Raw genomic sequence first — 27,465 nt, 5'->3', positions numbered from 1 at the left:
GATAACGTTGAGATACTACAACCAGTGTTCTGTTATCAAACAACAATAGTTGGAAAAAACTCATCGCTCTCGATTTCTGATTCCAAACCGAGTTCATAAATTTCATACGTAAACGTGACGAGGCGGTTAAAGATTTTTATGGTTTCACAGTCATAACGGCCCTCCGAGGGGAACCGTGAGTAAAATGTGGCCCGTGACTCCCCTGCTGTAAATGCTTTATAAGTTAAAAACCCCAAAATAATGGAATCATCCCGTGAAAAGAACGACTACTGCAGGCGGCCGTATAAATACCAACATTCAACCTCCTTGTAAATTACATTTTTCTTCTGTCCCTTTATCTCTCTTCTTTTTTGTTTTTGTTCCCTCACTGTTTGCAGATGGCACGCTTGCTTTGCCGCCTTGGACAAAAATGGGAAATTCCCGTTTTGTCCTTCGCCTTATTCCACATTCCTCTCCATCCCGACAGCACGTTTTCACACACTTGTTCGTCAAAATATATTCAACATCTGTGCCCCCACCCCCCCCCCCCCCTACAATCCCTCTCCCACCCCCTTCGGCAGATCTGACGGGCTGATTGCCAATTTCGCCAGAGTTCAGCGCGAGCCGACGCGAGAGCACCCCTGCCGTTGCCACGGCAACGCCGCAACAAGAGGAGGGAGAGTGGAAAAGGAGGCGGGGTGGGGGGGGGAATATAGATGTGATCAAATGGGATTGTTTTGATATATGCGCAGCTCGCATTGTGTGTGTCTGACACACACACACACACACGGCGCATCTGCTCCATGCTGATAACACAGTTAAAAGCATGTACAATGGAAACAGTTGGCTAGCAGCAGGCCTGATTGCCTCCATTCACGCACCCCGCTGACTTACGCAGCTCGCCATCATCGCCACCACCACCATCATCATCATCATCATCATCCTTACACACGTCCGCGCGCATGTCATAAACACTCGCGCCGTCGAATTAAGGCCGCGCGACGGGCGCTTTTGTTCCCGCTCGTTTTCGATGATGAGATGCGGCACCAAAGCGCGCCGCCGTGTGAGAGGAGCATTTATTTATTTACACATTTACTTTGTGTGAGAGACTGCGGGAATACTTTAAGGGGCGCTCGAGTGATGGTCAAAGGTGACAATGTTAGGCACACCCGGACAAAATGTTTCTCCAAAATGTTGTTTTGGATGGGGGGGGGGGAAATAGCACTTTATAATATTGTACATTTGAGTAATCAAATGATTTAATAGGAAGAAAAAAAATAAAGAATATCCAATTGGTGATTTAATGCAGCAATTCAATTCATCGTGCTGCTCCTTCTGGTGTACCCACTTTGGTCACTGGGAGGCAGCATCATTCTGTGTAGTCATGCTAACACAAATGAAGAATGCTACTCATTGTACTGCTGCGAATCAGTAATATTTTTTTTGCAGATGTAGACTATTTACCTTTGTGTAGTATAAAAGTATTTGCTCACATCTTGCACGGTGGATGACTGGTGAGCTCATCAACACTCGACTTCTGAGAGCGCGGGTTCAAATCCGGCCTTGCCTGTGCGGCATTTGTATTTCCTCTCTGGCGGATTTTCCCAGGTACGCACATCCCCAAAACAAGCATGGTAGACGCAGTGAACACTAAATTGCCCATAGGTGTGCACGGTTGGTGCCCTGCAATTAGCTGGCGACCATTTTAGGGTGCAGCTGGGATAGGCTTCAGTGTGCCCGCAACCCTATTGAGCATAAGCAACACAGAAAATAGATGAATTTTTTACGCTTAGAGACTAAATTGTGTTCAAATATGGTTTGCTTAAATGGTTCTAAAACCATGACAATGACTTTGCTAGGTGCTTGCATGTCACTGGAGTTCTTCCTCTCACACGCACACCGATGGACATTTTAAGCAGCAATTGTAATCCCAAACCTAAAAAAAAAATTCGATACGTGTGGATTCAATCAAACAAACAATTAAGAAAAATGTTAAAAGTTAAAGTTTATTACATGTTTATGTACAAACAACCCTTAAAAGGCACACCTTTTGCTTGTTTAAATAAGAATATACAGTACATTTTATTTTGGAGGGCGTTGAGGCATACATTATGAATACAAATCATTTTCTAGTGTTGTGATAAGATAAACATTAACGTCACATATTTTTTTTTTTTTTTTACAAATACACGAGTGCTTTGTGATGAAGGCCATTTGTCTGCTCCGGTGATTAAATGTATGAGAACAAGATTAGAAAAAAAATTGCTTGAGCATTTTGGACAACGTACCAATTTTTAACATCCTAACAGATTTTTAAAATGTGAAAGCTCACTACTCATGACGAGCTTTTTTTTTTTTTTTTTTTTACAAGTTTTTTTATTTATTTATTTATTTTTAAATTGCAACCACACTTGTGTTAAGCTATTTGCGTATATCGAAAAAAAAGTTAATTGCTTTGTGTACTTCTACTCATAGAGCGTGTGGTGTAATCAAGATGAGCAGGTCAGGAAATTTGCATTTTAAGTCCGTCCCAGGTGTTGCCCGCACAGATCAGGATTTGACATTGTAAGTTAGGACTTGTTTTCCCCGATCATATTGCAAAGGGTAAATCGCTCTTAACACACCACCGCACCAGACGATAATCTCTCACTCTGACCTTTGCCACTTTAGATCCCAAGTGAGGGGAAATACCTTGACTCATTGTTGACCACATCATCGTGATTTGCAATCGTAGGCATTGAACAGGTAAAAAATTAACAATTGTATTTTTTCCTCCCCAAACTGTTCGTGGCTGGGAGGGCGGGAATCCTTCCTAACACACCCCACACCACAAGATAATCGGCCTTTTGCTGATCACGATCGCAATGGGTGGAGAAATGGCTGATATGACATGCAGTCCAACGATTTATGAGGTGAGTGCCCTCTTTGATAGTAGCCTTGATGGGTTTTTTATTGAAATTTGGAGTTAACTTAATATTGCCTTCAAATCCCGCAAAAAAAAAAAAACATCATGAAAGTTTGTTCTTTTATGAATAGGCAACTTAAACATCCATAGGTCCATCACTTAATGAATCCTTATATCCATTTTAGATCACTCAGTGATCAATCACTTCCACTAACGCTGTCACCTTTTAATTCATCGGACGTTATCAAGCATCAAAGCATTCATGATGACATACACACACACAAATAATGAGTGGAAAAAAGCTGTAGGGATGCTTACCAAAATTGTGGCTGACGGTTGAGAAAAAAATGGGGGGGAAAAAAAAAAAAAAAAAAAAAACAAAAAAAAAACAACGCGAGCGGTCGCTGTCCTTTATAATCAACGTGTAAATCGTGAGCTGTGCATTTGTGAAAACCTCAAGGCCCAAAATGTACGCCGGTCTTCCACGAGAGATCAGAAGCAGCCGGAAGAGACCAGGAGAGGTTTAGTCATCGCTTGCTCTCAAGTCAGTCAGTCTGGGTTATTGTGAATTACTTCAAAAAAAAAAAAAAAATAATAATAATAATCCTACTGCTACTGTTACGGACGTCATCATGCCAGGAGGCCGAGTCGCTTGACCTTCGCGGAAAGAAACGAGTGGATGATGAACACGATCGTCTTGGGGCAAGAATGAAGGTCCAGTTGCTGGGGAAGAAAAGTGGAAATTAGTTTTGGAACGTTACATCTTTAGCAGTTTCTAGAAACACAAAGGGAAATTTAATCATTGATACGTTTTATGGTGATGATACCAAAGTCGGAACTATTTTAACGTATCATTGTCGTCATTAATCTAATTCAAATTCATATCCGGGTTTATAATGAATTTCAACAAATAGCGTAATTCCCGCCCTACAGAGTGCACTTGGTTACAAGCCACACCGAGTACATTTGTAAAGGAAATCCCATTTGGTACATAGACACGCCGCAGCTGCGTAAAAGCCGCAAGTGCACACATTGAGACCCAGACCCACATTGAAAGATGAGAAATTTACAAAGAAAAACGGTACACAGAAAGAGTTTACCGCTAGCATGGCACTCGCGCCGCGCTAACGCTAACAGGGCCGGTTAAAACTTAACTTACCGGTAAATATCACTGAGACGCGCCAGTAACAAAGCTGCAACACGCTAACGCCAGCGCAGCGCTAACAGGGCCGGTAAAAATCCCTTCCTCGGCACATATATTCCACCGGTCTCATTCTTACTTTTTCCGCTCGCGTGCCCCCATCTTGCACGTGTGAAAAAGGTTGCGGCTTGTAGGCCGGAAATTACGGTAAACATTTCCACTGTAATTAATGCCTTCCTAGTCATGACGGTTGTCGTGTGAATCGAGATAAAAAGTCATCGCTGTGAAAAAGGATTTTGTCCCTCTTTTATCTGCTCACTTTAGGAGGCGAAGAAACAAGATGGCGGAAAACTCACAATTTCGGCCTCAGGCCCCCCGAAGTCGAGGAACATCATGCGGACGCCGTCGTCCGACGACATCCTCAGCCGCTCGAAGGGATGCTGCAGCAGGACGCTCTTGCGGACGCCCAGCTCTTCGGTGAATAGCGTGAAGCCCTCGTCGATGTGCACTCCCAGGGTGCACTCCTTTCCGTTCCAGCTGCACGCTGGCGTGGGGGAGTACAGGGAACCGTTTATTCTATGCTTAGATGTTCGTTTGTCGCATTTTTTACGACAAGTACAAAAACGGATCAATAACGGATGGATGGATGAATGGAAAGCTAGCATTAAAACAGTGGTGAGTAAACAAACTCGGCTGTCGATGTAATGAGATGCAGGACAAGAAATCTTTCATCCATTTTCGATACCGGAGTTGCCGGTGAGCCGGAGTCTTTCAACCGACTGATCTTCACACCTCTGCACAATTTAGAATCTTCGACGAACCCAACGAAGGTTTTTGAGATGTGCGAGGAAGCCACAGTACACGGCGAAAACCCGCGCTAACATGCAGAACATGTCTTCCCCACTCACGAAAGGAGATGTTGGAACCCCAAACCTCAGAGTTGTGAGGCACATGGTGCAACCACTTCTACACCTTGCCGCCAAACAGAGAAGGTTTTGCAGCACCACATGTCACCGCTAGAGGACACTTGAAGACAATAAAAGTGAGTGTCCATGCGGTTCCACTACATGGACAGAAGACAACACAGGGTGGAGTAGAAAGTCTTTCATGGGCACTTAAAAGCAAGGGAAATTGTGTTCATTTTTGCTTTACACCCATTATCTTATTATCCTCTGGAAAATAATGCAAGCAACTCGTCGTCGTCATCATCTCAATGACGGACTCTTAACAGCGTTTGGTTGTTTACGGCTCCCGAGCGGGCATGCGGGTTGTGTCAAAAGCAAACACGATGTGGACCATTTTGAAAACGTGATGTAAATTGTAATTCTTCATCTTCTGTGTGTGTTTTGAGAAAAGCACGTCACGTGTTATTAAAACTCCTGGCAACAGTTTAAAATTGTGAAAAAAGAGGCTGTGTCCAGGGACTTTTGGCAAACTCAGGAATTGGATTTGGATGGTACGCTTAAACGTGTGTGTGTGTGTGTGTGACAAAGACTGAGCACGAAGTCAAGATGTGGAATGCTAGCTTAGCTTCTCACGCTAGCCGCCCGACCGTTTAGCTGCCAGGGAAAAGCCCAAAGTTGTTCTTTATGTTTGTCCCGTGCGATCAAAAAGTACAACTGTTTGTTCCATTTTAATAGTTGATTTCATGTTACAGTTGTATGACTTAAGTAGCGTATTTTCCGCACTATGAGGCGCACCGCATTATAAGGCGCACCCTCAATAAATGGCCTTTTTTTTTTTTCATATATATGGTGCGCCGCATTATACGGTGCATAGAATACACGCTAAAGTAGAGGGTGGGGTTACGTTATGCATCCACTAGATGGAGCTGCACTAACGGCTCAATATTGATCCATAGATAAGGCGCACCGTCGGCTTTTGAGAAAATTTGACTTTTGGGTGTGCCTTATAGTGCGGAAAATACGGTAGCTTGGTTCGTGACTGACTGTACCGGTATTAATAACTTCAGTGTTACTACTACGTACCTGTGGTGACCTCCTTGATGAGCTCGGCGGCATTGTGGCAGCCGTCGACCAGCAAGTGAGTCCACGCCGACAAGTCCTTGGGGGAATCCACCCGAAACACGTGCGTCTCCACGCCTTGCTTGGTGCCCGAACGCAGGCCGAATGAAAGCTCCGATTCCAGGAGAGGAGAGGTTTTCCCGGGGCCGGAGTGGACCAGTCTTTGGCGAACACCGAGATCGCAGCAAGCGGGGTTAACAGGGTTAAAAGTATAAAAAGGGTGGAAACATATACAGTATGACTCATAACTGCTGCTCTCACTAACGTTTTCCAAACTAAACATCTGCTGAGGCAGACATGGAAAAAGTGAGAATGCAATTCCATCCTCACTAAACTGGACTTTGCGTGGCAATATTTTCGATATTTCATGTGAAACGTCAAAAGCTGGCCTTCTACAATTGCAGATCCGCCGAACGGAGTATCGAAGATCTTTTGACTAACATGACAGATGGCTCCTATCAAACTTCTACTTAACAAGAGCTGTCTCGTGATCATAAAAAAATATGATTGCTTTCAGTAAGGCCTGCAAAATGCGAGTGACATCGAGCGACGGAATGGACCAAATGTGCCTTGACCAGGTCAAAAGACAAAAATAGTAATTCCAGTGACCACGCCCGAGTTCTATTATGTCTCTTGCGCAATACATTTAGTGCTATTATGCGTGTATATATTGTATCTATGTATGTATGTATGTACACCTGGTGGTGATGAGTGGGTGGCTCTTGGCGGGGTTGCTGATGGCGTCTTTGCTTTCGGGCAAGGCGGGATAGAGAAGCAGCTCGCGGTCGGTCAGCACAGCGAGGACCGGCCTCTCTGGTCCCTGCACCACCTGCACACGTGACACTTTTGTTGATTTTTGTCTTCAAAAACCGGCGGCATCGACATATCGATGATGGAAGGGATAATAAAGCTCATCCCTCTCGTATTTACAGTACATGCTGCATACTCCTCTACCAAACAATCAATTTTAATTTCTGCCAAAATGGACACCTTTATAGAGATCCATCCCCACTTCATTTATTTGCATTATTTTCCTGTTCAACATCTTACGTTTATATTAAACTTGTTCATTTTTTTTTGTGACGATATGGATAAAAATGACAACACAACAATTTCTTCCCTCCTCACTAAAGGATTTACGTAATTAGCAGGAATTCAAACGTACTGTATATTCTATGAAATTGCCTTTTGCACACGTGCAGATGCGAAATAAGATTACAATTTTTTTCCGACACAACATTTTCAAAACACGGTCCTATTGACAACTGCCCTACGACAACGTATGGACTCTTGGCAGAAAAAGAACCTTCTTAGTATAGATAATAGAGGCTGGTGATCTTACGCTTACCTGTTCTGTAATCCAGCCCAAGTATTTGACTTCCAAACCAGGCTGCAAGATCTTCATCTCCTCCTTCACTTGCGGTAAAAGGTTGGCAGCACCAGCCTGGATGGCGTTGTACCAGGACTGGGCCATGGCCGGGTCTTTGGCCCGCAGGAACACGGAGTTCTTTCTGTTCGGCGAAACCACCTCGAAGTACCTGGCGGGTGGACACGACGGGTCGCTCGTCTCTGACCGAAAGTGACCGTGCAGAAGCGACCGGGACGTACCTGTTTTGTGTGTCCGGGGGGCACTGCTTGCGGGACACCTGGCACATTTTCAGCGGGATGCTGCGGGGCTCCTTGCTCTCGGCGGACGAGAGGTCCGCACCCTTCTGGGGCGTTGGGGGAGGAGAGTCCCACGGGAGTGCGCCGCCGGGGGACCCCGAGCTCTTGAAGAAAGCCGACATCTCCTTGATGTACTTGACTGAAACCCAAGAAGTGTATGCCGTGTGTCTGTCTGTATGCCTGACAAGCAAGCTCCCCCCATGGACACACGTTTTAAAAATATAAAAACATCCCTTCTTTTCTTACATCATCTTGCAATGTGTTGAATATACAGTACCAATTACCACACGATTGCCGTATCTTTCGATAACATTAGAACGGCTGACAAAACCGAGCTAAATAATTTTGGAACGTGAATTACTTGGATTGGCAGCCTTCATTTTCAGCTGTCACCAGTGGGATTGTTCCAAAGCGAAATTTATGCTCCGTGAGCTCCTCTGACAGTAAAGACAAATGGGTTCTGTGCATCCATAATTACAGGGAAAATGGAGGTTAAAGTGCCCATAAGTACACTGTGGCCATTGGTTGTATGTCTATAAATTCAACATGTTATTTTCTCCGATTTTCCCATGAGCTCTTGATGCATTCTTCAGCCAAGAGCACTCGTTCTTGGACTTTGTACTTATTCTGCATCGACCTCAATTGGAATTTTTTGTAGATTAATTCAACGCGTCCCCTTTCAGGTCCCTCTCGCCCTCCGCTTGTTTCAGTTCTTGGATATTTGGTTCCAGCTGGACAAGTCTAGAAGGAGTACGTTATTTAAGATCAGGTACCTTGAACGTTGTTGAGATTGCCCTAAAATTACCCACACTTTAGACCAAAATGGCCTTTTTGAGCGTGGGCTCCTCCAGATGTTTTCATGCCTCTGGTTGCTCTCAAGAAAAAGGTGATCCAGTTTAGCAAAATTGTGGCAGAGAAATATGTTAGAATAGTCCAGGACATGTATGAGGGCAGCAGAACAGCGGTGAGAAGAATTTAACCTGGAGGTGGGACTGCATCAGGGATCCATGCTAAGCCCCTTCCTGTTTGCGGTAGTAATGGATAGGCTGACAGATGAGATTAGACTGGAAACCCCTTGGACTTTGATGTTCGCAGATGATATTGTGAACTGCAGTGAAAGGAGGGAGCAGGCGAAGGAACAATTAGAAAGATGGAAGCACGCACTAAGGAGAGGAACGAAGATTAGCCGAAGTAAAACAGAATATATGTGCGTGAATGTGAGGGGCGTAGGAGGAAGAGTGAAGCTCCAGGGAGAAGAGATAGCGACGGTGGATGACTTCAAAAACCTGGGGTGAACAATACAGAGCAATGGCGAGTGTGCTAAGGAAGTAAAGAAACTGGTCCAAGCGGGGTGTAACAGTTGGAGGAAAGTGTCTGGTGTTCTATGTGACAGAAGAGTCTCCGCTAGGATGAAGGGCAAAGTTTAGAAAACAGTGGTGAGGCCGGCCATGCTGGACGGATTAGAGACGGTGGACAGGAAGCAGAACTGGAGGTAGCAGAAATGAAGATGCTGAGGTTCTCGTTCGGAGTGAGCAGGTTGGATAGGATTAGAAATGAGCTCATGAGAGGGACAGCCAAAGTTGGATGTTTTGGAGACAAGGTCCGAGAGAGAGCAGACTTGGATAGTTTGGACACGTTCAGAGGCGAGAGAGTCTGAGGATGGAGGTGCCAGGCAAAAGAACGAGAGGACCAAAAGAAAAAGTTGATGGATGTTGTGAGGGAGGACATGAGGACTGTGGGCGATAAAGAGGAAGATGCACGAGATAGGCTTAGATGGAAAAAGATGACACGCCGTGGCGACCCCTAACCGGACAAGCCGAAAGGAGAAGAAGAGGTTTAGCAAAAGTACATTCACGGATAGTGATTTTGGACATCTTAACTGAATTTTAAGTCCTCTTAAAGTGTGTGGTGTACTCGAAATAACCAATTTAGCACACCACACACCAAAATCCGGCAGCGGCAAAACCTTCAGGTCACTTTCCAATTGGCTGTCATTCTGAATCCTCATTGGCCACCTAACACCACAGGATAGTTGCTTATCCAATGCTTCCTTTCCCAATTTAGAAATCGGTAAGTTTGTGCCCAGATCAGGACTAACAACAAAGCATTCTTAAACTTGGTGCTCCGAGCCCTAATTAACAGTCATATTGCCAAATGAATACTTCTCTGATAGTGTCACTCAAAGCAGAGCATCTTTGAAAAGAGAACATTTTTGATAAAACTACAATTTTTTTTTTTTTTTTTTTTTGTAAGAGAGTTATTCTGAACCCCGGGCACCTTTTCAATTTTTATACATGATACACACACATTTGTACACATGTAGAACAAACACACACACACAGGCAGCTCTGGTGCAGCAGGCCGAGGTCTGGGGTTTGAATTTGGCAGGAAGTAAAAATAGCCCGAGGACTAAATCAGAAAGCTGAAGGTAGAGCTCTGGTTTCACTGAAGAAGTATGAAGTGCTCTCGTCTTGCTGAGGATAAAGACTCATGTAGCTGGGAGCAAAAGAACTCCAGAACAGGACAACAGGAGTGAGCGAGGGGGGCTTCCACCGTTCCCAAAATAGATCACATTCCTGCCGCTCAGTCAGCCAGGGAGCCTCTCATATAGCCATTTTTTTTTTCAAGAAAAGCAAAAAACAAAACAACAACCTCTTCAAGCTGGAGGGGGAACTTCCACAAAAGATTCACTTATCTATAAAGTGAAACAGCAGCGCTAATGGTTTGGCGGATCACCGCTTTGTGACATGTTCAGAAACTATTTATTCACAGCGGACATGTCTTCATAGTACAGGCTCATAAGTGGAGGGACGTACTGCAGCAAGTTGACTATCATGTCCAAGGTTCAATGCTATTTGTTGTGTTTGGCATGGAAGAGCAACAGTTAGAGTTACATTACTGAGCCCAACCCGTCAGATTGGACATTTTAATACCTGAACTCTTTTGAGCTACCAAAATAAATTGAAAACAAGGGTTCTAGAAATTGTGTTCATATTTCTCCGCGGTCCATTTAGATACAAATCAGATTTTCGACCGCAACGTTTTGCTCAAATTCCATAAAACCCCACAGTTCCAATAAGCTACATGCAGAACGCTTTTCGACCAAACCCGAAAAGAGGTTTCACGGACTTCCTGTGTATGCTATGACGGGGAAAATTTCAAAGTTGAATTCTCGTTTTGTTTATGGCTGGTTTCTTAAAATAAAAAATAACCATGCGTGCATCATTTATTTCTACATACATATGTAGCGTATTTTCCGCAATATAAGGCGCACCTTCAATGAATGGCTTATTTTAAAACTTGTTTCATATATAAGGCGCACCACATTATAAGGCGCACAGAATAGACACTACACTAGAGGCCGGGGTTACCTTATGCGTCCATTAGATGGAGCTGCGCTAAAGGATCAATATTGATCCATAAATAAGGCGCACCAGATGATAAGGCGCACCGTCGGCTTTTGAGAAAATTAAAGGCTTTTTGGTGCGCCTTATAGTGCGGAAAATACGGTTAACACAAACTAAGCCTAAATATCGGACATTATCATCATTGTTGGCTCCGTGGTGGCATGTGTTTCACATAAATTAATTACTAATTTTGAAAAAAGACTAGACATTTAAAGTCGTTCCGGGTGCAAGTGCGTTGACCCGTTTTGCTGAATGGAGAAGTATGCTGCGCATGTACTGGATTCAACCGTTGCCATAAAAGCAATAACCATTGGGGAAAGCCGTCTTAATAAAAAAATGTAACATCTTCACTTATTCTCCAAGTTACTTTTTTCCTCGAATCATCCACGGAGCATGTTTTTTTTCCCGAACACAAGATTCTTCATATTAATTCTTGCTTAACCTACTCAGTCAGTGCCGGCATGCTGGCGCTGGAAGGCCTGGAGTCAAGGGGCAAAGAATTAACAGGTACCTGCTACATTTCTGGAGTAGCTATCAACTTGTGTACTGCATGTCAAAGAAATGACCTTCTGTCTATTTGCTCTGGTGCCAAATGATGGATGTTTGCCGTCTTTGGCAGCCGAAGTCTTCCACATTGCGGGACAAAGACAAACGGGATTTAACATATGAGGTTGAACATTGTAAAAGTGGATTCAATTGGATTATGACTGCATTTGACAAAGTGGCAGTTAGGGAGGAGTTGTTCTTCACTTACATTATTACTCTTGGAAGCGATGGCGCCATGCAGGCAGACATCAAGGTTAGCACTTAAGTGTTGTCTAAATGTAACACGGTCGTTTTTAGTTATCCAAATACAGTAAGTGGAGTTAACGGAAACAAAGTAACACGATCTGCAAGGAGCCAGGGCCAATGATTTTGTGGCATACATTGAGATACTGCAAATTCTTAAAAAGGCCATGACGGTATATTTTATATAGGTCCAGTTTCACAAAGATGGAGAATGGATGGCGGCGTTGGATCCCCAAATAGCGAACGGAGTTGTGGATGAAAAGCTGAGAGGTTGTGGATGGGGGATTATGAAGGACCAAAGGAATGCACAATGTGTGTGTGGGGGAGACAGTGAAAGGAGAGAAAATTGAAAGTTGTAGGATAAGAAAACGAAACGTCCTACATCCAGCAAAGCCCGGCCAAAAATGTTGCCATGAATTCCAGGGGCGGCACATTCAATACGGGGACTAAAATTAGCTGAGATGGCAACGTTATTACTTCGGCTTATCTGGCAGCCAGTGAGACCACTTTTGTACAGCATTTGTGTGCATGCTTCTTCCAAAGAATCCCCCTCTAAGCAGTTCTTGTGAAATCCTGACCAGACAGTTTAAACATCATTCACTTAAAACTGAGGTTTTTATATATATATATATATATATATATATTTATTTTTTTTTTTTTTTTTTTTTTTAATAGTTTTTTGTAAACCTTTGCCTCTCGACTGCCAGGGCAGTTTCCAAGTAGCCAGAGCACCATTTCCAAAAATGCTACTTGCAACGGAAAAGTACCATGACATGATTTGGTTTTGAATTATAATAATAAACACATTCAATCCCACCACTAAGATGTCAGTCACAGTTGACAACATGACAGAATAAATACTGCCTGCTACTTTGACTTGATAAATGTCATCGGGGCATGAAAGAATGTCTGGTGACGCCTTTCTGTCGAGGCAGCAAAATGAAAATAAAAACAAGACGATGCAATGAGCACATACATCTGCCAGAAAAAAAAAAAAAAAGGACGAAAATAAATGTCAGACTACCTCCTCCTAGTTGATCATATATGTCGACAGCTGAGTTGTGTTTCTGTCACTAATAAAAGCTACGTTTTAAATGAAACTTTTATTGCAGTCCTGAGGGAGGCAGTACTGTACATCACCATGTACATATCTGACAAACTGAAAAAGAAACCATGTGGACCCTTCATATGCACAAAAATATTCAAAATAACGCTCATATCCGCACACAAAGGCATTATGAGAGACAAAAGGCAAGAATAAAAGTTTTTCCACTCAATTATGGCGTTCCCCAAGTCAAATGGTTTGAAGTCACATTAGTTGGGATTTTGATCGACGTTTTCAGGAAAAATATGGCACGAAAATATATATATATTTTTTTTATACATGATGATCAATGTTTAGTCTCAATTACTTAAATAGTAATGTAATGTTGACATTTGAATTACTTAATATCTACGTGACCTGGATAAGATTAAAAAAATGTATTTTAATTCTCTTGAAAGAAAGACCACTCAACATAAGAATCATATTGAGTGGTAGCTCTTTAAAAAAAAAAAAAAAAAAAAAAACAAAGAAAAACCACTTCTCTGAGCTTGTCTTTCATCATCACTCAACAAGGACCGCGCTATATCCGACCACCATTGTTTTCACATATCCTGGGCATATGGTCTTGTCTTATTTGGTCATCCTCTGATTAAATCACACGGGAACTAAGTCCCCAGACCAGACGCATACTCAACAGTTTAATCGGGTAGAATAAGGCAAGCCAAAACTGAGATTGTGAGCTCGACAGTTACGAAAGAATACAGACATCAAGAGAGGATAAGATCTGTGTAAAATACTAACATTGCTCATTGCTCCCCCTCCACTGGTAACCGTGGGAACGGCTGGAATGCCATTGGTCAGCCAGTGACCTCACAAGCACGCGGTTGGCTCTGTAAAGCATGCCAGGCGAACAATGCCCCAATGTTACAGCACCGACAAGCAGAAGAAAAAAAACAAAAAAAAACAACGATGTCTCAGGCCAAAACAATCTAGTAAATCACAAGTACTCGCCATTCATTGCATTGCCTGCAGAGTGTACTCAAGTCGATCAAGGTAAAAGGGGGGGGGGGGCGGGGGGGGGGGGGAGCTATTACAGCCCAGAGTGCTAGTCTTCATGTTTGGAACGAGTGGACAACAAAGGGCAAATATTTCAAAAGATGCAGCACATGTACATGACTTGTACATCACGCTTGCGAGGTGATCAGTGGACCACTTCCCAAAATGTGGTTTCCACAGTCAGTGAAGTCATCTTATAGCAGAAAGGCTGACAATGAAGGGGCTTCGATTCAACAATGCTAAGTACCCCTGTGGAATTAGTTTACTACTTCATTTATTTAAGTGTATTGGCAACATTCTATAGAATGTTATGTTGTTTTATCAGCGGCTGTTTTAGTTGTCGTAGTCACTACCGCCAGTCAAAAAAGCTCGTTAAACAACTATCACTGTTTTGTAGGCCATACAAACTGATGGAAAATACAAGGAAGAATAAAGAGTACATGTAAAATACAAAATTGAAGATGCTAGGCTAACTATTAAGCTTTCGAGTGATGATATAGCAGTATCGAACTAAGCTCGGAGACAAAGATCTTTGCATGTCGGGGCGGAGCTACTGTATATTTAGCCAGGGTTGTCACCGGAAGTTATGAAGAGTCTTTATGCCTCACTTTCTGAATCACAGCTTTAGAAACAATCAATCTGGCCTTTCTGTATTTGATCAGAAGTAGGTGAAAAATGCTTAAGTTTAGCCCGGTATGCACGTACGCCGCTGTGTATTGACACTAGAGCCAATCTTTGCGCTCACATGCAAGCCGAACAATGAGCGAATGCACGCGTTTAATAAACAACATGCTGCCCCTGCCACTTAAGATGTGCTTCATTCGGCCATTGTCGGTCATCTGTCAAGAGCTTCTCCCCTATGAATAATTTAGATAAGTTCCTTATTCCCAGAGCCTCTTATCATTATGATCCTGGCTAAATGCAAGCCTCGCAAAGGTACGACGGCGAAACGGAGGACGCTGAATAAAACCAGTAAACTCATTCGCATTCTGCCAAAGCACCAACGGTGATTACGTTGCGTAGAGTGTCGGGAGAGTTCATTATACTAATTGTACAAAATGAAAGTGAAGCAAACATGAACAGGACCTGGCCTTAGGAAAAGGAGGCCAAACTGCAGACTTCTTCCACTTTCTGTCTGGAGAGTCAAGCTAAACACAAACACGTACACACACACACACACACAGTATGTACTCATGCATCATGCAGTGAGATGGTTCAGTGGAGTCCGCAGTGACAAAGGCCTGGCCGCTAATTTATCGTAGGCCCTGGAACAGTCAGCGGGGTTCAGAAGGGGTCCCGCTAAGCAAACGTCACGCTACAGAACGAGAAAGCCCCTCGAGCAAGAGTTGCGATTTCATCGAGCTTTGTTATTTTCCGAGATAATCCATCCCCTCGCTGTGCGTAAGCGCACTTTGCTCATGGGCCGGCTACTCAAAAGCCAAAAGAACAGAGTGTAGCGTTCAGAGGGTCCGAACTTTCACAGCAGGGATGATACCGCATGTGGGCATGAGACAGAACCTTAGTTGGAGTGCGGCATGAAATGATTGGTGTGCAAAATAACTGCTCTGTGATTGCGACCGCTGGTGTTTTTAATGAGGTGACCGCAAGAAACGTATAGTCGAACCTCTTTTCTCCTTTGTGCTGGGATTACAGTCTCACCTCTGTCATAATACAAAAAAACAAAAAACAAAAAAAAACCATTCTTAATTGTCAAGTACAAAAAGAAAGAGTCTTATCTTATATCCTACTTTAGATGTGTTCCCATGTGTCTTGGTTGATTTTGTGTTTTGGAAAATAAATTCATTTTGTTAAGATTCATCCTGCCTTGCTTCGCCACTGTCCTCCACTTTTTCCGCCATCCCCACAAAACCTTGACAACAAAAGTGTACTGTTTTCCTGTTTTAAGATCAGATTGGCCTCTGGTTGTTAACTGGCTAATTTTTAACAAGTCTGCGTGCTGTTGGGCACCAGTTGTGGTCGCGGAAGCTTGTGTTTAATTATGACATTTCTTTTTTTTACCGTTAGTTCAATGAGTTGATTGAAAGTGGGAAAACTAAACAAACTAAACGTAACCGAAAAAAAAAAAAAAAAGAAAAAAAATTACTCTCACCTCCGTGTCCACAATTTTACCAAGAAAACAAGCGCGGACCGTTTAACAGACGCCACTGCTGTACATCCAGTAAAACGTGTTAAATGTTTCTATGCTTGCTTTTTGCCATCATAGTGCACCTGGACTTTGCTAGAAAGTGGCTGCGGATCTTCACCCAGCCTATATGATCACTCATACCTTGCAATCAAGTTACAATGCACACTGTCCTGAATTCATCTTTCGAGTTGTGACTGAACTTCAACGGTAAACATTGTCTGATTCAGAGGCACAACAGCTTAAGATGCCAAACAGTGGCACGTCTCAGGTAACCATACTGTACCGTCTGTAGGCAAATTATGAGGTCACCAAGTCCATCGACCATGACGAGTTGTCCACATTACCTTTTAAATCACAGCCATTTATCATGAAGTACGCACTAATAGAAGCGAGGACAGAAGCCCCGATCACGTTACAGATTGCACCCACACAGCTGACGTTCTCATGTGCACGTTGACATTGCTGACGTGGCCTCATCCCGAGGCAGCCAAATGAGGAGCTTGCACGCATGTAGGAATTGTAAAGCAAAGAAAATCTCACTTGCTGTCCGGCTTCAGAGAGATAACGCTAATAATGGTAATCGTGGATCAACAGGACAATCGTGTGCAGCGGGTCATGTTTGGGCTGAATTGCTCGTACCTTCTTGGAATGGGTTCTACTTACAATGGTGTAGTCAAGTTGGAATTTAAAAACACTTCTTAAGATACTGACTACACTTTTAATGCATATACTCCAATGTTCAAAGAGAATAGTTCCTAAAAGTAAAACAAAAACAAACCCCAATTACAAAGGTAACTGAGCTTGCCTTCTTGTGCTACGTGATGACACATATGGAGCAAAACTACCTCATTATACGTCATTGTTGTTGGTAACTTTGGATCAAGTGTTAACTGAAAACGCCACATAACTGGTGGTGTTATTGCAATCACGTGATAATCGCCGCCATTTCTACTTACAAGCTAGGCGTTGCAGACAACATCGCCATGGCAACGTCCACAGACCCATGTGTAAACGGCGAGCATTGGGTGTTTTCTGCCTACTTTAATTCACTCGATGACGTCGACAAGCTAGATATGTACAGAAGATTAAACTCGATAACTCCGTTGTATCTTCTTTAATGTCTCTGTTTCCACGATTTCCGCAGCCCTACGCAAACAAAAATCTGGCATGATGACGATGGACAGCTGACTGCTTGTCTGCAACAATGGCGGTCAAGTTCCCGGATGAACCAGCGTGACGTCACGTGCAACCCAGCCATAATAGCAACGGCATTTGCGGTGAGCAGAGTAGTTACTATTATTTGGGAAAAAGCGGCTCCCATATGTTGGGCTAAATTACCCATAGGGCAAAGCGAGACATATTTCTATTGCTGGTTGGCTGACAACAGAAACAGGGGAGGCAAAAACACAAAGCTGAAACAAAGCTCGTCTGTTAATAAACAGCCAAAAAAAAAAGAAAAGAACTCAAACTGTGACTCATTTCAGTGTCCAGAAATGATTGTCATCCATAGGCTAGGAGTCAAACATTCGGACACAGCTGAATGAGAACCTCCATCCAAACTTTCCAGTAGTATGTTGCAGCCAGTCCAAAGATCGGATGCAGGTGAGCAAGTGTGAGTGTGTGGCAAAGAAAGACAGCAGGAGATTAGATTTGGGGTTAGTGCCTGTGGAGAGTGCTGACAAAGCGTCATAAGCACAGATGAACTTCCTGAAAATCAAATCGCACCCCAGGCATAGGCCTAACGCACCACTGCTTTGCGCACATGGAATTGTCACACTTTTGTAATACGATATTTACGTGCTTAATGATCACAGTTGGTGCTGGGATTGTGTTTGCATCCATCTGCTACACGATACGACACCGTTAGCGCAGTAAAATCAAGCCGGCCAAGGATTTGCCATGTAACAAAGCAGCCATTTGTCTTCTCGTTCTGAAAGTGACCCACCAATTGGGTTGCTTTCTCTCAATGAAGGCCTCAGCCACTGATTGAATATGCTCAATTAGCCACATACAAGAGCCCAAAAAGTACAAACGGGTGCCAATGTGCATCAAAGCCAAATGTCAGCACATTTTGTTCCGACGTGCATGAGAAGTGGCTGCAATTATTTTAGAGGCAATCCCGGAATGTCCACACATTAAAGCCCAACTAACAGAGTGAGTAACACAGCATACCGATACTCGCCTCCCGTTTCCAAAGTCACCAAAGGACTGATGATTATATGCCTCTAAAAGATTATCCTGAGTGTTCCCCCCCCCCCGTTTTCCACTATGGAAAACTGTCACGAATGACAAACGCTTCGGCTGAGTCAAGCGCGCCGTGTTTGTCAAATAGAATGAAATAACCACAAACAACCATTTGCATGTTTAGTTAAATGTTTTCCTTCTCGTGCTATGGAAAAGAATCACAGTCAAAGTGCAGTTCAGTCGTGCTTCTAACTTTTAAATCCAATACATTTGACTTCACTCTTACACAGCTGTTTCTTTCAAAATAATGTTCTCGGTACAATTTCTATTTCACTTTGATGTGCAGTGCACTTTAAAGTTAACATTATTTAATCGCTGTGGTTCTTTTATTTTTTTAATAGATGTAAGCATAACGTTAAATTCTGCACTAAGTTACAGTGGCGTAGAATAACAAATCTAGCTTGTGACGAAGACTTGGCCTTCTGTGCAAGTGTATTTTAATGATGGGAGGTGATGGTGGTATTATAAAGTATTTGGTGTAAAAATTTGCTTGGCACGCGAGAGGAAGACAAAGTACTCGGAGAAAATCCATTCAATCACGGGGAGAACATGCAAAGTTTTTAGAGGACGGCCGGAGCCGGCATCCGAACCCAGACCGAAACTGTGAGGGAGACATGCCAACCGCTAATTTCAACCGTACATTTTGGTCAAACTCCAGCTTGTATGACTCAGGGCGGTTCCACTGAAAATTTCTTTCCCCTCCCTTGGCCTGAAAACAATCCTCCCCGATGCATACGACAATAGCTGATGTCATTCAGGCAAGAGTTCAAGATTACAAAGTGATCAGCCCTCTAATTGCTATTGCACAGACTGGATGGCCCCACGCAGCTGACATAACATCTAAAATACATTCCATGCCTGCTAGTAAAAAAGTTACTACAACAATGGAAAGACTGCCACTCCGGAGCTTCCATAACTAAGCCTCCTTAATCCATGTGTGTGTTTGTGTGTGTGGAGTGAGCCACGGACCGGCGATGAAAAGGACACGGGAGAGAGAACCAGCGGTGTCCACAAATGTCCTAGCAGAGGAAAGAAGCTCTGCAATCGCTGCACAAGTAACTTGGGGCTGATCTTAAGCCCACGCCGGAGTTGTGTACACCGTGTTAAAAAACAAAAAAAAAAAAAAAAAAAAAAAGTTATCAGACTCTGTTATACCACCGAGATGAAAGCATGCTGGTGCAGCTGTGTTTGAAAATACAAACCGCTAGACAACGGAAACCGATTTGGCAGGAAGGCAAAACGTGGTGTGGAAAGTGAAACCAGGCGCCAGGTCATGTTCATGCACAGAGGTTCCATTACACAGTTCTGACTCTGGAGCAAAGTATTCTAAAGTTTCCTCCCCCTCAAAGGAAATGGTGGCAACAGGGCTGGGGTTCAAAGTAGGGTGTCAAAAGTAAAGCTTTTAAAGTTATTGTTGGTGCTTCGGATCTGGGTTGAGGTTTCAAAGTACTTGTAGGGTTTTCAAACTCAGTTTAGAGGTTCAAATTAGGGTTTCAAATCAGCGTTAGGTGTTCGAAGTATCGTGTCAAAGGGTTGTTAAACCAAGGTTAGGGGTTCAATATGTCAAGACCAGTCTCAAGGTAGCATGTCAAAGCCAGGGTTTCAGGATCAAAGAAGACTTTTCGGACAGAATCCGGGTCATATATTGAAGTTTCCACTGAGGGCTGGGGTTCAAAGACTGCTTTGAAGCTACCGATAAGGTTTCAAGATGGTTTGCCGTTCACTGTAAGGCTTCAAATCAGATGTGGTTTCAAAGTAGAGCTTCAAGACAGTTTTGGGATTCAAGGTAGGGTTTCAAGCCATGGTTTGGGGTTCAAAGTAGGGTTTCAAGCCAGGATGTAGTTTCAATCTAAAGTTTTAATTTAGTTCTGGGGTCTCAAAGTAGAGCTTCAAGTCAGGGTGTGGTTTTAGAAGAAAATAGAGTTTCAGAATAGATTTTCAAGTCAGGGTTGTTGTTCAGAGCAGGATTTCATGTCAGGATTGGGGGTTCATGCCAAGATGAGGGTTTCAAACTCGTGCTTCAAATCAGGGGTTGGGGTTTCGAAGTAGGGTTTTAAATCAGGGGTTGGGGTTTCGAAGTAGGGTTTTAAATCAGGGTTGGGGTTGGAAAGTAGGATTTCAAACCGGCGATAAAATTTCAAGGTTTGGTTCCAAAGTCAGGGTTAGCACTTTAAAAGTAGAATTTTAAAGCCAGGGTTCAACATTCAAAGTAGTGTTTTAATTCACAATAGGACTTCAGGTTAGGGTTGGGCTTTCAAAGCCAAGCTCGGGATTTAAAAATAGCATTCAACTAAATATCGAGCAAAAGAAATGATAGTTTATGAACAGACAAAAGGAGGTTACCTGCGCATGCACACACACACACAAGTTGTAAATACATATAACGGAGGAAATGAAGGCAGCTGGGGATTTATGGTTTCATCTGATGAGTTATATTTATCTGACCCTCTGTGGTGTTTACTGTTCCTCTCTCTCACACACACATTGATTATTCCATCACATTTTGATGTAAGGTTAGACAGGACGAGAGGGCAACAGAGAGGAGACGAGGGCACCCGCATGGGCAGGCTAACAACGAGGAATCGCCGCAAGTTTTTTTCTTTCAAGCAGTCAGACTGACATACACACACTTTCCTATTCATTGAGATTGCTTTGGGGTTGACATTCAGCAGATTTTTTTTCATTTTTTTGCCATGTCATGAACAAGAATTTGAGACACGAGGTGGCAGAAAATTTCGAAAGGAGCAGCGTATAGTGAACAATATATATATATATTTTTTTTTTTAAATAACAAATACTTGCTTTGACCTGTTTATTGCCATTTCCAGTTAAGGTTTATTGGAAACAGACAACTAAACATCGTGTGTTTAACCAAAACAAATAACTTTAGTAGGTCTGCTAGCTTAATGGTGACAGTCAACACAAAATGCTATAGACAGGCTAACGAAAGTAGCATCAGTGTTGTAGTTGTCTAACAATATCATGCGAATATATACTTTATCCTCTGCAAAAATAACTAATGGTACTGCCACTTACGAGCAAGTGTATTTGTTATGTAGGTATTATACTATCCCCTGGTAGAAAGGTGTACACGCCTGGACGACCAGATAATGAGCAGGAAAACACAATGCTAAATTGTTTGAGACCTCATATTTAATTTTGTTTACTACATCTTGTAAATAGAAAGTAAAATATTGTAGTGTTATTTTGCTTGTGAAAAAAAAATCCCCAAAACGTTAGCGCTGAAACAGATAAAATGACCTTTCCATTCATTTCAATTTCCAAAGATGGGAAAAGAAGAAAGATGAGCATTTTCTTTAGACGTACATCAAGGCACCACAGTACAAGGTTCCATATTTTGACGGACATTAGTGGATACAGCTCCAGATCAAACCTTCCCGGCCGGCACATAAATGTTGTCTTTACCAATGCAGTCATGTAACACAATCGTGCTACATGATAAGTGTGTGGTGTGGGGAAAAAAAAAAAAAAAAAAAAAAGTGTGAGCACTCATGGTCACTTTGCCACTGGGAGTGTTCTTCTTCTTCTTCTTCACTTCTTTCATCTAATTGCTTGCTCTACTGAGGGGGGAACCCGCCCAAAATGATTCCCGACTTGACGGATCGCAGAGCTGCACCGCTTGAGCTGTGGCTGCTTGAGGTTGAGGCTGTCAACACGTTTCTGCCTGACTGTGAGCGAGTGGAAAACAGAAGCACTGAGCCCCCCTGTCTGCATCTCTGCTCCCCGGGCTGAATGAAGTCAACAAAACTCACTAGCAGGGTTGCTCAAAACCCTACAAAAAAAAGTGCTTGCGTTTTCACCAACTGTTAAATTAGCTATGAGCAGAGGTTCCCAAACTTTTTACACAAAGTGACACCGCAGAAAAAATACTTGAACATAAAAAGATTGTCAATTAACAAACATCGTTGCTGCATTTACAAATGTAAGTTAAAACTCTACCGTAGAACGCGAAAGCCAATTTTCAAACAACACCGTTTTCTCTGGGCCTGAGCCAATCTGAGCTGGACAGATGCAAAGTGTAAAAGTGTGTTATGGTCTGATGAGTCCACATTGTCCATTGTCCTAGCCGCTCATCCTCACAAAGCTCGCGAGTGTGCCGCATTGTTTTGGGAAATCAAGGACGTTGTGTCCTCCAAGATAAAAAGGGAAAACGACTTATCAGCGCAAAAAGTCAGCATTTGGGATAGTATTGGGGGTGTGTTAGTGGCTACGTCAGGAGTAATATTCATATCTCTGAAAGCACCATTAACATTGAAAGGTACATACAGGTTTTGGAGCAACATATGCTGCCATCCAAGCAATGTCTTTTTCAGGGACATCCCAGCTTATTTCACCACCACGCTTTGTAAATCACCGATTAATAACGGAGTTTACAATGTTAACTTCCTGGATTGTTTATGTCATCTCAGCAAGACCTTTTTTTCTATGCATTTTTTCTTACACTTACTATTACTCACATACAAAATTTTTGCGGCAGGTGAAAACAATGCTTACAGCAAACTTCCACCAGACAGAAAACTTTAATTTCTGCATAGCCTTAACCAAGACATTAACGGTGTTAAATTCAAATACAATTTCTTTTAATCAAGAGTGGATAAATTTTAAATCTAAATATATACTGTATATCTGTGCGTGTGTGTATACAGTTGCACTTAAAAGTTAAAATGTCAAGAAAATTATTTTCAATTTGGAACATGACAGAGCATTCATGAATAATTCAGTTTCTCTTTTGGTTTGATCCAATGCTTAAAATTCCACAAAGTGCGCACTTTCCCATTCCATTTCAAACCTCCCTACATGAGCCCTGGCAGCAGAAATAATGGGGGGGGGGGGGGGGGTAAAAAACCCTGCGGATTCTCACTGTAAACATTCCACAGCGTAGCAGGTGTTTTGTTGTAGGGGAGCACAACACTATCACACAGTACTTCCGCAATAAAGCAACAAATCCATCTCTTCATTGCTATTGTGAGACGACCACAGATATTTCAAGTCTTTGGTCTGCTATCGTGCAAGCTCATTATTTAAATGTATCCAGATAAGTCTGATCAAAGTATGACTTAAAAGAGTGTCACTATAAGATTATCACACGTGACCCTTTAGGATTAAACCAACGGGCATAATGGAAAACGGTATCAAATCATATTCAAGAGTGAGTAGGGACAAGGGCAGAAGAAGAACTTTGGCATTGTTGGAGTCCATCTGAAGTGTTTGCGTAAATCTTGCGCAAGTGTAAACGTCTTACCTTCAAGGATGACTTCCTTGCCGGTCTTCTTCAGAGCCTGCACGGCCTCGTCGTGCGTGGCCTCCCGTAAGTCGCAGCCGTTGACGGACAATATGGCGTCGCCCACATAAAGCGCCTCCGTCTGGTCGGCAGCCAAGCCCTTGAAAATCTTGGAGATGAGAATGGGCATCTTGTTCTCCTTCCCACCTGCGTGAAACGATGCGCATCACCATTCCGTTTGTAGGAGTTTGATGTCAACGGTTGCAAGAATGGTTGTCTGTACGGCAAGCTTGAGTTTTAACAAGTTTTAAAAAAGGAGTTAACCAACAGATTTTTTTTTTCTTTTCATGTTAAGAGTGTAACCTCTAACGTTAAGCTACCCAACGGTGGTGAAAGGTGGAACTCAACTAAAAGTATTGGGGTTAAAAAGTAAGTGAAAGTAAATTTACATACCGTCTCATCTTTTCACGTGCGACCTCAGATGTACTTTAGCTTTGAGTTCTGCTTTTTGTTACATTCCAAGAACATTCTCAGTAAAACACTGCCATCTTCAAATGTGCATGGCTAAGACAGCTTAATTTTACAGAAGTTATCTTCCACAATTGAAAACAGTGCCAGAATATGCCAACAACCGTACGTCCATCAAGATACTGTACCCCAAGAATCGAGAACTGCAGCACAACTGGGTGCTTCGAAAGGGCTGAAGGAACTGCGGGTCTGCTTTTTCCTTTATGTACAATGTGAAGGTGTCTGGCTTTGCCAAATTTCAGGCCGCGTTCAGTTCTTAAACCTCATCATGAAGTCTTTCGTTACCACGGCACGATACGTAGAGCCGTGACGCGTTTTACTTTTCGCACTCTCGACGTACAGCAAAATTTTAAAACCGTACATCAGGAATCTTCAAATTATTTCCTGTGTGTCTTCCACCCATGCCAGTTAAATCGAGGTTGTCGGGTTAGCAACTTAAGAACAATGCTCACTAACGTCATCTGGCGACTCAACTGCTCTTGCGGCATGCCAGTCGCTATCTATTGTAACAGGCATTCAATTAATTTTAAATCCATCTTGTACAAGTTTTCTCCAGGAGGGATTTACAAGCCAATGGCCTCGTTCCTCCCCTGCATGTCAAGTACATTCCCAACCCACTTTCGGACAGAACGGTTTCGCCGAGCGTGTCTTGTACTTTCCCCAAACGAGTTTCGGACGGAATGGTTTCCCCGTCTTTTGACCTCAGTGGCATCAAACAAGTCATTTGCCGCATGGCTAAGTATTAGAAACGAGGCAATGCCCCGGGGAGCAGACTCAGTCAATACTTGGTCCTTTTAGGGGGAATTTAAAGGCACCTTCTGGAAGAAAAAAAGAAAATCGATACTAATGCGATTGTAGTTGCAATTAAAATGAGAACTGCTTTCTAAGTAATTGGAGTTCATAAATTAAATAACTGCTTCAGATCTTACTGCCATCGGCATAATTATGATTTCCTCCTATAACCATCAGTGTTATACTTAATCGTCACATATTCCTTCAACTTCTCATGTCTGCACCTCCGAACTGACAAAGTAGCGCTCGGACGACAGGTGGGATTGTGGGTCCGGCACAGTGAGCCAATTGGTGACGGGTAAACGAATGGGAGTGGGTCTCTAAACACTCACAAGAGACCCTCAAAACAGTTCAGTGGACCTTGAAACGTCGGCCAAAATTGGTTCTATGTGACTTTTATGCCTTCCAAATTGTTCAGATTTTGAATAATGGAAATAGACTGAGAGATACATTTTCCTAGAAGACCACAATGTGTTCCATTATGTATCCAGTGTGAAAGGCTACACAGTTGGGTTCCACATTCTTGTGCGTAAAGTGCATACAAACATTCCCACAGAAAGTATGTGGCTTCTGCGTGGGGACAGGCGACAAATTATACACACAACTGACCGTGCATACACACAAAATCTTGTGGAAGCGACGCACAAAGAGGGTCACCAAAGCAAGCCGAGTGCACATCCAGCTCCTGTCATCCGTTTTGGCCACTGGGACATTCCATCAGGACATATTTGAGACATTTTGCAACCAACACTGAGCTAAATCATGGCTGCAATTATTTCCCATCCAGACGCCTCCAACGAGGAGAAATTAAACAAGGGTTTTCCAAACAGTAGTTAGAGCCAAGGATTATAAGCATATTTCAATTAAAAGCACCGGCACACAATAAATTCAGCCGCGTTGATGGGAAATAATTTCTTTTAATTAATGCACAAATAATCTGCCATCCACATCGCCTATTGGTATGCACGATTCATCTATATCCTCATTCTACGGAATGCACCTCCATCGGAGCTGGTGCTGAGGCCGGCTGCCTGCAAGAATAATGACGTGCCCAATAATGCGGGCAATGCGCGTATCCATAATTGCTTGTTCTCCTCCAGTCAATTAAAAGGTAATTCTCATTTGAGGGCTGTCACATGAATTTTTTTTTCTTAAACCATTGAGTTTGACCTCAAACGGTTTTGTTTTTATTTCTCTGATACAACAGAAGCAACAGCAGTGGTTAACTTCTCCCACATCATTTTTTACCATGGTTGGTAACACCAGCAATAATTGTTTTGACTGTCTGTTACGTAAATGCGTGACGTCGCGCAAGAGAGATGTATATTTGCCTATTTGGATCACATCAGACGTTTAAGACATAGCACTGGGTTGGATTACGAGCCAAGTCAAATGAATACACCCGCTCACTTCGAAAGACTACAATGATATTACTCGTGATCTTTCCAAGTAAAAAGTACTCGCCCTGCTTTACACGCGCAGTACGATTCCACTATTTTATCCTGCTGGATTTCAATATGAACTTTGTGAGGCGTCAAACTTTTTTTGCATCGATCTCCAACGTTTCGCTGCAACTCTGACATTGCGTCCTGCTCCGTCCAAAATCTTAATTCCGCGTACGTATCCTCGCGTGAAATAGTTGAGACCTCTCTGTAGAACTCTCTTGGACAAGTCTGACGCATTTGGCAAACAACATACCCAAATATTATCTGGAATACGCGATAGAGAATCAACTTCAAACATGTTCTCAGTTCAATCGCCATTTTGCAAGCTTGTGGGACATGGCTAACGGGGCGGACCTTAAGATCGCCATCGGTAAGGTCCATTTAGAGGAGTTTCCCCTATGCAAATGAGTCTAGACATGCGCGAGCATGTGTCAGTTTAGAACAACGCACATTACTTACTGGCAGGTGTCCACACAATCTTTTTTTTTTTTTTTGGTTTGTACATAAAAAAACTCGGAAGCTGTTGTACACAGTGTAACAAAAGTGTGGCATGGAACCGTCTCTGCTTGAATCAGCGACAGGAGAGTGAATGTTGACTGCCTCGACCGCGCTTTCTAAAAGCCGGGGTGGGCTCCCTAAAATTAACACGGGTGGCCCACTCCCTGATACATAGCTTTCATCTCTGACCAATGACAACTGCCGCCTGCTCCTCTCAGCTGTTCACTCGTTGTCGTGTCAGCAGGCCAACATCTCGCTTCTCAACTTTTTTGCCTTTGCCGTCTGTTGTCTCCCACCCGTTCTTTATGCTTGCCTTGCAACCGAGCCGCGCAGTAACGACATCAAGCGAACGGGGTGTTGGTAATCATTTTGTTTTAATAACAGGCTCTGTGGCTCTACAAGCCTCCCGTGTTCACAGCGATGGACGTCACAGAATTGCCATTAGAGGCTTCGTTGTTGTCAGGGTGATGGAGGGTGCAAAGCTAAAATGAACCCGCTACCGTCCGCTATAATAAGGAGCAACAACAACCAACCACTTGTCAACATGTGCATACTGCAA

General features: G+C 43.0%; 1 protein-coding gene across 1 annotated transcript in view; it reads right to left on the bottom strand.

Annotated features, from left to right (window-relative positions):
• Positions 1–1,951: 1,951 nt before the first annotated feature.
• Positions 1,952–27,465, bottom strand: part of snta1 (syntrophin, alpha 1) — a 29,301-nt gene continuing 3,787 nt past the window's right edge. Inside the window, exons 2-8 of the mRNA XM_061832806.1 lie at positions 23,665–23,850; positions 7,658–7,853; positions 7,398–7,587; positions 6,748–6,878; positions 6,014–6,210; positions 4,382–4,569; positions 1,952–3,607 (exon numbers count right to left, since the gene is read on the bottom strand). Of these exons, the coding sequence (XP_061688790.1) occupies positions 3,515–3,607; positions 4,382–4,569; positions 6,014–6,210; positions 6,748–6,878; positions 7,398–7,587; positions 7,658–7,853; positions 23,665–23,850 (1,181 nt within the window). The 3' untranslated portion in view covers positions 1,952–3,514. The remainder of the gene's footprint in view (positions 3,608–4,381; positions 4,570–6,013; positions 6,211–6,747; positions 6,879–7,397; positions 7,588–7,657; positions 7,854–23,664; positions 23,851–27,465) is intronic.

The sequence above is a fragment of the Syngnathoides biaculeatus genome, chromosome 10 (assembly GCF_019802595.1).
Source record: "Syngnathoides biaculeatus isolate LvHL_M chromosome 10, ASM1980259v1, whole genome shotgun sequence".
NCBI lineage: Eukaryota > Metazoa > Chordata > Actinopteri > Syngnathiformes > Syngnathidae > Syngnathoides > Syngnathoides biaculeatus.
This window is presented reverse-complemented; position numbering and strand designations above follow the sequence as displayed.